This window comes from Takifugu rubripes, chromosome 10 (assembly GCF_901000725.2).
Source record: "Takifugu rubripes chromosome 10, fTakRub1.2, whole genome shotgun sequence".
NCBI classification, from domain to species: Eukaryota; Metazoa; Chordata; class Actinopteri; order Tetraodontiformes; family Tetraodontidae; genus Takifugu; species Takifugu rubripes.
This window is the reverse complement of record NC_042294.1, coordinates 5697188-5713288: the sequence shown is the minus strand read 5'-3', so window position 1 is coordinate 5713288 and position 16101 is coordinate 5697188. Positions and strand designations below refer to the sequence as shown.

General features: G+C 41.7%; 1 protein-coding gene across 1 annotated transcript; it reads right to left on the bottom strand.

Moving 5' to 3' along the window:
* Positions 1–4069: 4069 nt before the first annotated feature.
* Positions 4070–9795, bottom strand: eef1e1 (eukaryotic translation elongation factor 1 epsilon 1). Its single transcript, XM_003967907.3, has 4 exons — positions 9655–9795; positions 8736–8933; positions 7135–7230; positions 4070–5618 (listed from the first exon to the last, which is right to left on the bottom strand). The coding sequence occupies exons 1-4, from the start codon at positions 9766–9768 to the stop codon at positions 5475–5477; spliced, it is 552 nt and encodes a 183-aa protein (XP_003967956.3). The 5' UTR covers positions 9769–9795; the 3' UTR covers positions 4070–5474.
* Between the last annotated feature and the right edge of the window lie 6306 nt (positions 9796–16101).

Sequence of the window (16101 nt, the reverse complement as noted above, 5' to 3'; positions counted from 1 at the left end):
ATTCATGCCTATGAACACACACCACCCTTGAATTTACCTCCTAATCAATTCTTTAATTCTATGATGTATGAAACGTATTGAAGCTGAAGTTCTTTGTGAGTGCTATTACTATTATTTATTATAGTTATTATTGTTACTATTATTGTTATTATTATTATTGGCATTTTAATGATTACTACTGTAATTATTACAATTGTTATTGTTAGTATTAATATTGTTGTTGTTATCATTACTATTATTATTGTTGTTGTTGCTGTTGTTGTTATGGGGGAAAATAAGCAGTTTCTTTCGAATCACATACTCCATTTTTATGTCATCATGTTGCTTCTTTTCAATAAAATTGTTCTAATGATTAGTCAAAATATATACAGCAACATTGAAGAAGTGAGTGGAGCTAAACAAAGAAATTAGCAACAAGACCAGAAAAAAAACAGAATATAGTCGAAAGCACACACGCACAAAATAATTAAAAGCATGAAGCATATCAAATATTAAACAATCACGACTACTACTAATATCAATAAGACATTATTATTTAATATTTATTGATAGAAATATCACAATTGTGGCCTAAAACATTCAACATCCCATTTGTACGGACGTTGCTGTTTTTAGACTGTGTAGATTTTTGCATACGTGCATTTTTGAACAGCTGAACTTTTTAATTCATTTTATTGTAGAAAATGTTAAAAAAAAAAAAGAAAAAAAAGATCTGTGCAACTCCAAATATCAATCACAAGCTGCTAACAGCAAGTTTACCTTGTTTACTCCACTTTTTCTTAAAACAAAAACCCCTCTGGTGGCTTAAACCCCACAGCAAAATAGAGCGGAGTCAATAAGTCAACAAGTTGGAGTCAAAGTTAATGACGTGGAACCTTGTTCATGGGTTAAAAGGTTGTCTGTTTCTGTTTCTTTGTTTGTTTGTTTTTTAATAATGAGATGAATGAGTCCTGAAAAGTCCTCTGTATTTAACTCCAGGTAGAAACACATTTGTCATCCCACATGAGAACAGAGCTGTTTTAATAGTAACGGATGGGGACTTAAAAAGAGACTCCTGGTTATATATGGAGATGGGGAATATGCAAATGAGGAGACTGTTGCTGTTTTGGTTCTGAGGGAGGTCAAATTACAGTAAATGGCTCAGGGACGTAATCATGGCCCACCAAGGGCTCTGTCTATTACCTCCTCACCCCGGCCCCTTCAACTATCCTCTACGATTATTGCAGATGCCACCGTCCCCGTGCTGCATTCTCCAAAGAACCCGTAGCCCCACCACCCCCTACCCCCACCGTCATAGAGTCTCAGCTGCAATTACTTTTAGGATCACCACTCAGTGAGAAGTCAACTCCCCTGCAGGCCACCTATCAGGACCTATTACAGCAGGAGGGCAGGATGAAGTTAAGTGGCATGACCTGTGGGATAGATGGAAGAGGAGGGGGCATAAATGTATAGTTAATTTGTGGGACATTTGCATAAAGGCATGAAAATTGGGGGGAAGGAAATGCTGGCATGGCATCGAGGTGCCACTGAATCAACTGAGGACAAGCATGTCATGATCAGATTATATTATACAGAGGCAGTAAAAAAGTAGATCAACCTTTAGGAATTAGAATTTTTCATAAACATGATCTGACCTTCTCCCACCTTTAACTCTGTAGCTGTCGCTGGGGATCGCTCGTTTCTTTACCCCTTTGCTTATTGTCCAGTGCGAGTTTGGGTCGTTTCCACTGGGCGCCCACTGATGGTACTGGAGCCACCCTCCCAACCTGGGACATTTGACACGTTGTACATGTGCAGAACCAGCGCAAAAGTGGTTTTGAATCAGAGTATCCACACCACCAAAGTCATCGATGCCAACTCGGACTAATGCTAACCCGACTAAGGCTAACTCTAACCCTGACTGTCATCAACTGTTCATGTATTTTTTGATGATAATGATGGTGATCACATCATGTTTTATGACAGATGTTAACACACTTTCTATTGTCAGTATAGTTGAAAGGGTTATCTTTTTTCCACAGTGGTGACTGAATGCTTCAAAAGTCTCATTTACAAATTAAACTAAACACAGACTTCTCTTCCAACCACCTCAGGCCGAAGCCGTAACCCCAACAATTGGTGCGTAACCGTACATATACAAAATATGTCGCCAACGTACAGGAACAGAAAGGGTGAGGAGCAAACCGGGCGGCTAATTCACCCACAGTTACCCTCGTTTGTGCGTGTGTGACTCCAGAGAACGAGTTAAGGTGCAGTCTTGTGCGATCTCTTTGCCCCGGGTCACACATATGTACTTTAGCTCTGACACTGCGACGCAGCCACCCAGCTCTCTGATTGATGAGCTCAACGGCTGCATCTCCGAAGAACTTTGGTCTGGCTGAACACCTGAGATCCTTACGCAAGGCGAGGTTAGTGTTCATCAGGCAGGAGGATAAATGAGCGAAAAACAACTTAGCAGGTGCTGCTAGCACAGATAGTACGGTGGGGGATCAAGGGGGTGAAGGAGGTGAGAAAGAGTGAATGTTCAACTGACACAAAATCAATACATGCAATTCTTAAAGCATTAAAATGGGCCTTTATCCTCCTAAATAGTTCATCCTTGAGCTCTTCTTGTAATAAAACCTCAAATATCCAGAGAAAGGCAAGCATCTGTGAATTTCCTAACTTTATCTTGAATTTCATATGGTTCATTTCCTCCTTTACACCAGAACTGGCATTTCTACAACATGTGAAGGACACGTCTTCCTCCATCCTTGCTCATATACTCACATAATTGCAGGAGACAATCAGATGCCATCTTTATAGGCGCATGGTACAACTGTCATAATGTGTAAATACATGGTAAAGTGCAGTGCATAAGTCCTGTCACAAGCGTTTATAGCACATGGACGCTCCCCTCACCAGCGCACGCTGCTGATTGTTCCACTGAACCGGTCGACGGGAGCTCCCGGGACGATGTTTTTCTCCCTCCCTGTGATGTTCTTCAAGCTTAGAGAAGGGTGGCGGCAGCATTGTTGCTATGTGTGTGTGTGTGTGTGGGGGGGGGGGGGCGCTGTCTCATGGGGTCAGCTAACACAAGGTGACAAAGGCGTTGGGAGGCACATAAAGGTGACGCCGTGCTGACCATCAACCCTTCATTCTTTCCCCTCACCTAAAGAATTACTAGACCTGGTGGGGTTATTGATTGATCACATGACCACGCAGTTTATGTGAGCTGCAGCAAAAAATAAAGTCTAAACTAAAAAGCGAACAAGTCTGTAGTGGGCTGTTACTGATGTATTCTTTAGTGCTTTATTTAGGATGCATTGGCAATGACGCGCTCTTGACAGATTATTGCAGGTTTTAGTATTTCAGCACGTTGCGTGTCACCATTTTAGGTGGCGTCATTTAAAAGTGCCTGACCTCTGACCTCTCCCTCGCCAGGCTGCAGCAAGAGGTGGCCAGTTGATAAAGCTGCCAGAGGCTGGGAGATGGTGTCCAGGTGGGAGGGAGGGAGACCCCTATAGGTCGGTGCCCCTTCGGCTTCTGAAGGCGAAGCTTGTCACTAATTGATAGCGGCGTTGTGGTTACCTGCTGGGGCCTCATCCGTGCTTTTACTGCACTTGGGTTTGATCCAGCGGTCATAACAGTTTTTCAAAGAACTGATATTTTCAGTCTGTGGACTCATTCCCCACTCAGTCCGACACCTGACAAATGTTTGTTAGAATCGAATCCTCTGTAAAAAAAATAAAAATAAAATAAAAATAGAAATGCCATTGAGTTCTAGGTTCCATGGCGACGCTACAAAACAAGGCTTCCTTAAGTTTGGACTTCTGTTATCTATATCAGATATAACAGCAAATTCCTGCTGCTGAAGATCTGAAACGACATTATGAACAACTGTAAACATGGAGGACAAGGGCTTCTTTAATCGCCAACCACATCAGAAAGTAGCCAAACCAGTCACAAGGCTCGCTCAAATGACTATGCTGTTTATACCCTTCACACTTTCAAATACAGCACTGTGTTCCGGCTCAATAATACAAAACACATTCTCTGGAAATAATGAATAAAGGTCCACTATCAAAGGTCAGGGGTCACCGGATTTATTGGCACAGGATATGATGGTTACATTTGATAACAAACCCGAAGAGACAAACAGATTAGAGGCCGGCAAAATGAACAAGTGGCAGAAAGTGGGATTCTTTTCAGTTATTTATGCAAGCAAGTACTCCATTACTTCATCCAAGTTGTGTGCTCCAAGAATGCTAAGTTCTAAAACCCCCCTCTACTGCATGTTTACCATTATTGCGTTAAATTTGCTATCACTGCTAGTAGCAAAACAACCAAAAGCAACATTTCCAAACATACAGATCATTGTTCATGTCACAAAAAAGATCTCTTGGCCTCTGGGTGCTCTTTTTCCTCTGTGGTCTCCCTCCCTAAGCCCCCCCAGTAGCCCCCTGGGATTGCGAGGGTTGAAATGACACACAGTGGCTGACTGTCGCCCAGGGCTCTGGGTTCTGGCCTTGGCTGGCTGGATCTGTGTGGCAGCTGGTGAGCCCGCTGCCCTCTTTCTGGCCTGCAGCATCAACAGTGGTAGTCGTGGGACTGATTGGAGCCACACTCTGATCTCTGACTCTGGGGCTGAAGCTCAACTGCTCACTGCTACCTACAGAACTGGTGGAGAGGAAGCCAGAACCAAACTAAAAAATGGCTGAAAGCTGCAGGTGAAAAAAAAAAAAAAGAGATAAAAACTACACTCTCAATATGGATGTCGGCAGAGAGGTTGACTAAATTTGTCAGTGGCAGCGAGACGGCAGATCAGAGTGGACTTGGCGTGGATGTTAGCGAGCAAGTGGTGACGTTAGCTCCTGATTTGACATCAACTTGCTGCTTTTCCTAAAAACATCTTTTATTGCAAGAAACTCTTTATTATTATTTGACCTGAAACAAGTGTCACTGTATGTTTGGCAGCCTCCTCGCACTGATGAACAGAAACTTGTCTTAAATAAGCTAGCATCACACAGAAGATTCCCTTTTAGAATGATCTACCCCAAAACTGCCCCAAAAGACTGCCACCCAGCACAAACCTTAACTCGGTACTTTCATGCGATGGGACGCAAGGATTTCTCATCAGTCCAGCTTTAAAAACCTCGATACTTGCAATAAAAAGTTGAACTGAGGTCCGACCGCGTGAAGGTACCGAGCGTAACACGTTTGGCCTTTTCCAGGGGCTCCATTATTAAAAGAAAAAGAAAGTTAATTTGGATTAACAGAAAAATATTTGGGAGAGTTTGAGGATTTTTAGATTCTAATTTATTCAAACAGATATGTGACCAGGACGGAAGAGTCCAGGCTTGGGCCGCGATCGATAAGACAGAATTAAACATAGCAGCACCCTGGTCTGCTGACTTTGATAAGACTGGATGATGCGGTTAATAAAAGGGCAGTTCTGGTGCGAAACGTTGTGGTGATTCAGCTACGGTCCAGTATCAGTGGTGCCTGCTGGTGTAAATTCTGTTCCTCAGTACCGTTACGAGGGGAAGGTGGTGCTGGACACCAGGGTAGTGCTGGACATGATCGAACCATCTTGTCACATTGATAAACTGCTCCTTCTCGTGGATGGCCATGTCCACCTGAGAGAGAGAGACAGAGAGAGAGAGAGAGAGAGAGAGAGAGAGACAGAGACAGAAGAGCAGGTCAGCTGGATATCTGGCAGCTCATGGAGCAGAAACTAAAAGCATTCTTTTCTTTCCCGACCCATCAGCTCTTACAAAGTATTCCCGCGTCTATAAACAACAGCTCCCCTCATGGTTTCAAACATGAAATTGTCAAATTTTAGGATTTGAAGTTATTATTCAACACATTATATTCAGCAACATGTTGTAGTCGTAGTGTGAGGAATCAAACTGTTCTTGCCTGAACTGGGTCTAGTAAAAATAATCGAATAATCAGTAAAGAACAGGTAACAAAGGTTTCAATGGGTCACTGAAAGTTTGTAGTTTTCCTTATTTATTGGGCAATTAGGCATCAATAAACCAAACACCGAAGAAGGGAAAAATCTTCTAATGGTCAGCATTGGAATGCACTTCCAATATTATCATTATTTCAAAGCTATTTTATGTAGATGTGCCTTTTAAATAGTTCAGATTTTTGTTAAACTATCTTTGAACCCGCCTGATTAACATGTCCATCATCATCGAGGATCCTTTCCTCTGACGGTTCTTTTGACTCCTTTGCAGTTCCTACTTTAATGGAAACCGAAGCAACAATTCCAACTATTCCAATTATTAAACTCAGAACGCTGCGCAACAAATATCTATAGGTACTTTTTTGCTCTTTCTATTCCTGCTGTGAGAAGTTGACACATACGAATCTCCCACATGATAGTAAAAAGTAGGTGGCAGCAGCAGCAGAGAGCGACAGGATGGAAGATGTGTGCAGTCAGGTTTAATGTATGTGCCCCCCCCCCTTCCCCCAATGAATTGAACATCAGGACAGGACGTGTTTAAGGCTTGGACTGGCTGACCCCTTGTCCCCGAGGTTCCAATCCACTGATTGCAAACCAAAGTGACGCCCTCCTGCCTGGTGGCTGACATGTGATCACCCCCTCCCCACATCTCATGGCGGCTTTTCCATTCCTAAACTCACTTTTGTAGAACGCTAAAAGGCACAGCAAACTTCGCTGTCCCTGGACTGAGGCTAAAGACTTCACTTTGTGCCACATCACTTTATTTCAGTGAAGTGAGAATGTGTTTGCAACCCGTGTGTTGGTTGCCAACTTGCTCCCGATGCCCTCTGGCTAAATGACTGGTCTAATTGTGTCTTATGAACGGCACCAAATTGCTTATTAAAGTTGTGGTTTGACTGAAGTTACGTCTGATAGAAAGGGAAAAGGATGGCTGAGGTGATGGCTGAATGACTCCATGGTATGATGCTGAGAACAGCGCCGGGGCAGAACCAATCCATCATGTTTACTCCCCACCATGCAAATCCAATCGTCCTTGAAAAGTGATCTCAAGGTTTTCTGAAAGGCTTTAAAATGACCCCGTCAAGGTTTGAAATGGACGTCAGTTGGAGGAAAAAAAAATGTAGATCTGTCATTAAAAAAGCACGAGATTTAGTAAAAATGCTAGAGAAAAGTTAACATACCATGAATGGGTGGATTCCGTAGTAAATAAGAATATCTGCTAAGGTGAAGTGGTTGCCAGCCAGATAGACCATGTCCTGCAGGTAATGGTCAAGGTCCTGTAAGACACCAAGTAAATCCACAACCATGTTGATAAACATATTAAAAATTGAATCCAAGACAATAAATGGGTTTTAAACCCAAATTTTACTGTGTAATGAGCAATATAATTTAATCTTAAACTTGGGCATCGTGATGTGTTTCATGAATCGTGTATTGAAGTGCTGGTCCCAGGGGACGGGACCGTCTTCAACACATTCTGGAAAGGGGAACGAACACACACACACACACACACACAGACACACACACACACACACACACAGATCATCTTAGGGGTAAATGGAGTTATTGTGCGGTAAGAGTGACTAAAGCCAAACAAGGCATGAAGACAACAGATTTCCTCCCCTTCCACAGTCAGATTCTTCCTTTCCTTAGCCTACAGCCAGGCTGAAGCCCAGTGGAGCAGCAGCGGAGAGGCTCCTGCAACCCCCAACAAACACGTGAACCTCAAAACCTGGGCTCTTGCCCATCTTCCGCCACCCTTACTGCGTCCTCACTCAGTAGTACACTTACATTAAACAACAGTGAGTTGAGATGAGTTCAGTTCAATGATAAGAGAAATCACCAAATCTAATTTGAACCCAAGTTAAATAAATATCTGCCCCCAAAAAGCTTCTTTTGTGGAACAGTTAATTCTTTCCTTACATTTGCGTGGGCCAACTTGAAAAATCGAAACAAGTCATCTCATGGATAATTAACTCGAATATATCTAAAGACAAATGGAGCGACTGGATGCATCTGGCTTTGTTTAAAAGCTCTTTAAACAACCCTGTCAGCTTGTTTCCACTTTACTCTGCCAGATAACTGGCTAACCGGTTTAGGAGTGTGCTCATAACTGACATAATGTTGATCTGGGTTAGAAAATTTGGGTTTCCTTATTTGCTTCCTAGGAGAAGAAAGTTGAAGAAGCTGACAGTATTTACATTTGGATAATTTAATGCGCTTTGACTGCTTCATAGAGAAGTGTTAACGCTGGTGATGAAGCAGCAGGACAGGACAGGACAGGAAGGGACAGGAGCCCAGTGGCGACCACAGCGGAGCTGCTGAGGGCAAATTTCTTCTGTAAGTGGCACCATTAAAATATTTAAGAGGCTTGTCCAGATAACATGCTGCCACGCAGCATGACTCCTCAGACGTGCCACAACAGTGTGTCACGCTGAGACTCCATACACACAAACACTTCACACTGACATGACAGTGCCAAGGGGCGCCGAGCATGATGATCCATTACAGGCTGTTTTTCACCAGGCATATTATATCTTTTTTCACTGTTTAGTGATGCCATGTCACTGTAGGGCCAGACTTCAGCCTGTATTCTTGTTGTCTTTTTCCTTATCAAGATGAGCACTCACAAAAAGGACCTTGCTGGTGGGCAGAGAAAGGGGATGCAAGAGATCCCGTCTCGCCTCTCCGAGATGGGGATTGAAAGCAAAACTACGGAATATCCCATTTTTTGCAAAAATGTATGAAAAGCACGGTTTTATGAGTAACGTCTAAACATTACCTTCAGAAACGTTTTAACATCGTCCTTCCTACAGCGATCCAACTTGGTGACTCTGTGTTCTATCCACTGCTGCACCACGGCTCTGCTCTCAGCAGAATCTCCGAGCAGATCTGGGCGCTTGGCTTCTTTCACGAGATGACAGGCAATGGTCCCCAGTCCAACCAAAGGAGGACCACTGTTAATCTGGAGCACAGGTACCTGTTTAAGAAAGGACACAAAAAGAGGAAGGGCAGGAGAGGACACTTTATTAGGAATCAATTAAGCTTTCCCTCTGCTCTTTCTGAATAATCCCTTCTACAAAAAGTACAGACAGAATATAAAGTGTGTTCCATAATCTTACCACACCTGACATAATGTGGGGGTCTTCTCCCTTTTCCTAAATGGTCATGCACAAAATCTGAAACCTTTTTACTTTCACAGAAACCCAGAAAAGCGGAAGGCTTCTTTCAGGGCACCCTGGGCATCCAGAAGCCCTCGGCAGGGGCCAGAAACCAGCCCTGACCAAGTAATGAATGCAGAACATGTTCATACTTTACAGTAGTTCGATATAGTCACGTTTGTCATTTTCCCTAATATTCGGATGTTCAGAGGCACCACATTTTGGGTTTCCATCAGTTGCAAGCCATCATCAAATTTCTAGAAATTACACTTGAATGAGCTGAGTGTAATAAATCTCTGATTTCAGCTTCTGAAATAAATCAACGTTTAAATATCTACTGAAAACAGCTGCAGCCAGCAAATATAACCATGCCTGTAGAAGACAATGACCACCACACACAAAAAGCATATTCAACACATATGGTTAGCATTTTCTAGCTTGGACCGCTGCGCAGATTGCTAGAATTTACAGGATTCTTACAATTGCTAATATCAATATAAAGACATATACGAATGCAAAAGGGATATATGAGCATGTCACCTTTTTAACTCCTTGCGTGCTATACTTGTGAGGCTTTTTTAAGCCAAGAAATTTCTCCAAAGCCGATAGCTCCCGGGGCGCCATGTTTGGGACTGCGGAAATGGGGCAAAACATCCGTGTGATGTGATTGGATGAAAGAGCTAAGTCCCGCCTATCAACGTCTGATTGACAAGAAAGAGAACTAATTGGGAAAACCCAATCCATAAAAAGACGTAACAAAATGTAACGTAAAATTGCATCATGATACAATATTAAAAATTGAGCTACAATGAATAAATAAATGATCTCGTGATGCATTATTCAAACAAGTCCATAACAAGACAGAAATTTTAGTATTCTCGTAATTTTAATATTTTCAGAATTCAAAGGAATTCCCTTTTTTTTGTTAAAAAAATCTGGCGTATGGGCTGCATATTGGCCTACCTGCTTGGTTTAAGGTGTTACGGTAGTGGACTGAGACAGATGATGTGAAGGTTGCACAATGTAATTGCTAGTAATACTGTTTGAAAGGAGTTTGTGCATCACATTTACAATTTTAAGAAATGTATCTATGATATTTTTTATTTCTCTGTTTTTTGTGTGGTTTATGGCACCTGTTACCAGTTGATTTAGTAAATATGGTTCTCATGTCACAGATACTGAAATTTTGTATAGTGTTGGGGAGTGTTCCTTTTGTGTTTAGCAAATGTATTCACTCCTCACTACACAATGTAAAATATGCCCTGGGCAGACTTGTTACATACAGAGCTAAATATAAAGGTCTATAGAAATTTATGATTTAAATTGTCTGTAAAATATTTAACTCTATCACTTCACAGACAGTTAAGTGTGGTTCATCAAATAACCAAACAAGTGCACAAATACCTTTGGCTGGATAAATGCCTATAACTAATGACTAAAATCAAACCGTGCTGTGCAATCAAGTGGGTTCCTATGGAATGACTTCACCGAGCTTCTCTATGAGAGTTTATAGTAACATAGAATCCAAATGACAGTGGACAGTCAGTTTCAGTCTGAAGTCCCATAGCCAGTCCTGTCTGCTTTAACAGCATGTGATGCTGTGTGTGTCGTGTCTGTTTGGATTTACTCTGTGCCTCTACAATTTTGCCATGAAAATGTCACCTGTCAGTCAAAATTGAAAATTCAACTTATGAACCAAACTGTCCAAGAGTGTTTGTGTCTGTGATGCTATGGGATGTGACATCTCAAATTCAGAATTTTCAGTAATAATGCAGTCTGAAACATGATAGGTTTAACAGAATATATAAACTTTTAAAATAACAAGAAGAAATAAACCTATCGTGTTGTGTTGGTTTTACTTAGATGAACAAGTACATGAAATAATTTTCCATTTTAACAAAATTACGCAAAGCCTGGGGGAGCTACCTAAGTAGACAACCCAAGATATGCAGCTCTGCATCAGCTGATCCATCACATGACACTCGTTCCGGATGAGGGCAGGTATTTAATTTCCTCCCTTTTACCTGGTCACCCAAGACCACTACATGCTTCTACTGCCGTTGATGCATGCTGCTCATGTTGCTCTGCCTTCTGCCGCTCTGTATAGGGGCAATTGGAAACAGGTGCTGGAGCCACTTAAGCTGACTCCTCTCAGTGTGAAGGAGCAGTGACTGTACTCTGAGCTCTTCCACAGTGACTCAGTTTCTATCTGTTTCTAAGCAATCTTGTCCTTTCAGCCACTGCCAAAGGTTGGTGACCATAAGTGACTATGGGAGCATAGACTGACCAGTAAATCGAGCGCCTCGGCCTTCGACTCTTCTTTCTGCACCACAATGGCCCAGTACCCCAACCACATACTGTAACTGTGGAGGCTGCACCAATCGCTGCAGGGCGAAACTGTCTTCAGTCTCAAAGGCTGGTGGATTTTTGTACCAACAAAATTGCTAACCTAATGCTAACATTACCTTGCAAAGCAGCTAAACTAAACTGTTTCTGTACTAAAATAAGCAAGTAGGCTAATTGTATTTGTTCAAACAAGGACTTATGCTTGAGGTTATCTTATGGAATTATTTTTAGGCTTGGTTAACTATAATATTTTTAAAAATCTATTTCTTATTTGCATCAGGTGATGTAATCAAATAGCTGAAATAATCACAATATAGCAATGATGTTCACTCCTATGCTAAGTTAGCAGGCTTCCATTTCTAATGATTAGTTGTGCTGTAGGTCTCAATTTGATTGGTTGGATTATCTGGATTATCAATCTGGCCTAGGGTGTCCTGGTGCCACATGCACAGATAGATACGTGCAAACATGTTGTTTGTTATGGACAAGTTGTGACTTGCCAGGTGCCACTGTTGCCCCACATGAATGTTGAAATCTCCCGGTAGAACAATGGAGTCACCATTCACAGCACTATTAGATACCATTCCTAGAGACTCCAATGAAGCTGGGTACTCTGTATTGCTGTTCAGACCCAAACAATACAAGAGACCTATCCCCAACCCGAAGGTGCAGATAAGCAATCCTCTCATTCAATGGAGTAAACTCCAACTTTTGTTGGCAGAGCTAAGGAACTATAAGTAAAACAAAGCCAACTTGCCACCTCTACCCCTGGTCAACTCCAGAGTCGTGAATGGTCCTCCTCTGAAGGAGCTGGGTTCCAGAACCCATGCTGTATGTAGTTGTTACCTATCAACCTCCCACAAAATCTCAGGCTCCTTCCCCTCCAGTGAGGTCATTCTGTGCACATTCAAGTGTTTGGATATATCTAGAGGTTTCTGACTAAACTCCTTTTTTAATCATTTATATATATATATATATATATACACACCAATTACAATTTCTATTTTAGTAGATGTGCTGGGCTTATATCTGCAGTCTTCTGAACAGGGCAAACTGTTTACTGTAATAAATAAGGTAGACACATGTAACAAAGTGGAAATTTGCTTCAGGGGAAGTCGTCAACCGCTTAATTGGAGGAAATAATTTTCAGTCTATTATAGTAATAGGCCTTTACTCACAGAGGTTATTTTGATTTATTATGCTACAAAAAGCACAAATTACTAATCACATTAATGAAGGCTCTATTCATTCAAATGTCCCACTTTGCCCAGTGTGACAATGAATGCTCATTAATGGAACATTGCAATTTAGATCTGCGCCTTTCTTCTCGATATCATTCAAATCTGCACTCAATAAAAAAATGTTTGAGTCATAGTGGTTGTTCCACTTGTAATGGGTTTAGCTCTTTCAGATGTACATTATAGTTATGGTATTATATGGAACAAAGGGGATGTAACTTTAAAACACAGTCTTCGGGACAAAAAAACAACCTCTCTTGCCATCAAAACCACTCTGGACAGTCGGAATGTGATCCACCAGACAATGTAAAGCCTGGAATTTAGGGTTCTTGAAGTCAACTCTAAGCTTGTCATAGCAACCTCTTCATGTTTGCTCCGTCGGCATGTTTCCCAACTTAAGTTTGAATTTGAACAATTCTGTTAATTCTAAACCCCCCCCCCCCTCGGTGCCTTAATTATTGTAGTTTGATAACATTAGAAGAATAAATTTCAAGACGTGAATCGTACCATTTGCTGGGTATTCCAGCAGCTGAGTTTCATGCAACTTTCACTCATGTTTGTTTCCACACAGCCAGGAACCCACATCTCTCCCCTCACCATGAAATTAATATATAAGAACAGAAGATATTTTTAAACCCAATTTGTTTAAAAAAAAAAAAAGAAAAGCTGTCTGAGACAAGAAATTAATTATAGGAATGAGTCCACAGACTATCACAAATGATTAGATGCCTTGAAACAAGGTGAGGCTAATCCTCTGTGTTTTTCAATCTAATCTCCAATTTTTACTGTTTTTACTCTACGGCACGTCACACATTTTTATCCCAGTAGGGCTTCCATAAATGCACGCCTGCAGCATTAAAGTGCATCTCCTTTAACTAAATGCCTTCGAGCTGCCACATCATGTCTGTACTCAGGCGGGCTGAGTACAACGATCCCCAGTGCTCAGGACTAAATGTAGCCTGTGGGAGTTTTCTCATGCCGATGGTGATACATAATCTGGGGTCACATTAGTAAGGGAATCTAGAGTGGGGGGGTCACTGATTGTGCCGTGGGGCTTCCCAGAGCAGGCATAGCCATAAACCCAGCCTCAGTCCTGGTAGATATATCCCCCCTGCTGCGTTGCTGTACAATTTGGACTTGCACTGCTGAGCCTGGGTGGAGGATGTGGAGCCACAGCTCCGCCTGTCTCCTCTGTTACCTTTCACAACCTGCGTGTATGTAGCCTGTGACTGAACACTGCTTTAACCTCACAGATGGAGGCATCTGCTGTGAGCAGTCAAACACGAATGCTGTCAACCCGGATAGGAGAAATTGAACATCGGTGCTGGGTCAGATCTGTGGCGAGTGATCGTAGGGATGGGTGCCGGCCGGCTGGGAGACATGTTGGGAGAATGCTGCAAGATGGCAAATGAAGAGAGACAGATGTATGGAGGTTGGTGTGCTGCCTGAACCTTCAGCTTCAATACGGTTTTATCTTTTATTTATTTATTTATTTATTCTTTATATATACCTATCATGGACAACCAGCTATTGTCTCTATCATTTCCTTTTTGTGTGTTCCTATAGGTTGTAATTGATTCCCATTCACCAGAGTTAAAAACCATAATTGAATCACAACCCCATCTTGATTATTTCTTTCATTTACAAGACAGAACTACTGTCACAGGCCTCCAGTGATGTATCGGACTCACGTTAGTGTGTCTTCTGGCCGCGGAACTGCTGGCTCTTGCATGGGAGGAAAACGAGAGCATGCCAGAAATCTTGTACCTCAGGGTGGGGCCTCTGGACCTTCTTGATGACAAAAGTGATGGGATTATAGGAGCCACCCTACTGCTTCATGCAGACACACGCACCTAAGGGCTAAAATAACAAGCTGGTCTCTCTCACCCCCCCTCCCCCTTCCCCAAATAAATAAATAAATAAATAAATAGATAAAATATAAACAAATAAATAAATAACACACACAAATGTGCAAACATGCAAAGAGTGTGTGTTTAGATATGTTTTAGTACAAGGGGTGGGGGTTGAATGAGTCAGTGTCAGGAGTGGAGTGACATTTTGTGGTATTTCATGTCTGTTCCTTAACATTTTTGACACGAGATTAGCATTGGAAAACATGCTTGTGTGAGGCGAGTGTGTTCGTGTGTGTCTGTGTGTTTAAACTGTGTATGTGAGCCTCTGTGTGGCCCTGGAGACAAATGAACTAGAAATAAAGCACTTTCTCCATTTCCTCTTCCTCTGTGCACATGCCAACTCACCACAAGGCTGTGGGACATGCTGGGGGACACAGTACCAGCTCACAGTAACAGCAAACTCTGTCCCTGCCGCCCATCCAGCAGGAGTCACTTAGGACTATTAATTACTGCTCTGAATGTCCTCCTCCTTACCCGTAGCAATCCCTGTCCCCCTCAGACAAACATCCTGGGTGGGAGGATCTTGATTATTACAGCTTCTGAAAGTCAGATTGTCTTTTATTGAAGTTGCCCATTGGAAATGCAGGTCTCTCTCTCTCACTTTCTCTCTCCCTACCCCCCTCTTTCTCCTTTTCTCTCTCTCCCCAACTCTCCCCCTTCCCCCAACACTCATTTGATGACTCTTGATTCAGATAAAGTCTTGGAAAAAACTACAGAACTCTTACTGCGTCCAGAAGGTTGATGAGGGGAAGTCTCATGCTCTTGCAGGTTTAAAATCACGGTGCACACATAAATGCCCGCTAATCCCTGCATGTTGAGCTACAGCAACTTCCTTACGGCCATTTTGTCGTTTGGCCGTCCACCAGCAGGGGGCACTGTGGGTCTTTAAATAATAATATAATAATAATAGTTTTAAGAAAGAAAATAAAAAAGAAAGGTACGGTTGTATTAAAACCAGAACTGCTTTGGTGCATTTCTCCGGTTTCTTTTCTTTTGATTTGGAAATGAAAAGTAATGATGATGATCTAGACCTGAAAGCAACCTGCCTGAAAGCAACCTACCTTAAAAATTAAACAAACAGATAAATTATCAAATTTCAAAAGCTTAGAATTTGGGCAGTAATTCACATAAAATCTGTGATATGATTATTGTGTGTGTATGCATGTATAAAATAATATATGGAAAATATAGATTTTTTTCAGCCCCAATGCAGTTTTCTATTTTTTTCTTTATATAAATTGAGATTATGCTTCAACAAAAGATTGAAGAATCTTTTGTTTTGGCCAATTTGGCATGAAATTGGCCAAAACAACAGTTTGGTAGGAGAAAAAAAAAGAATTGAAATGAATTAAAAATCATGAAATGAATGAAAATGAAATGAAATAATGAAATGAATTAAAATATATCAATTGTATTTTGGTTTTAAGACACTTTCAGAATCCCATGAATTTATGTTGAAATCCTGATAATGCATTTACACATCCTTTCCT

Coding starts and splice junctions, on each gene's coding strand:
- eef1e1 (XM_003967907.3), bottom strand. CDS start 9,768: ATGTTTTGCCCCATTTCCGCAGTCCCAAACATGGCGCCCCGGGAGCTA. Junction 8,934..9,654: donor GCACGCAAGGAGTTAAAAAG/GTGACATGCTCA, acceptor TTTCTTAAACAG/GTACCTGTGCTCCAGATTAA. Junction 7,231..8,735: donor ATGTTAAAACGTTTCTGAAG/GTAATGTTTAGA, acceptor GGTGTCTTACAG/GACCTTGACCATTACCTGCA.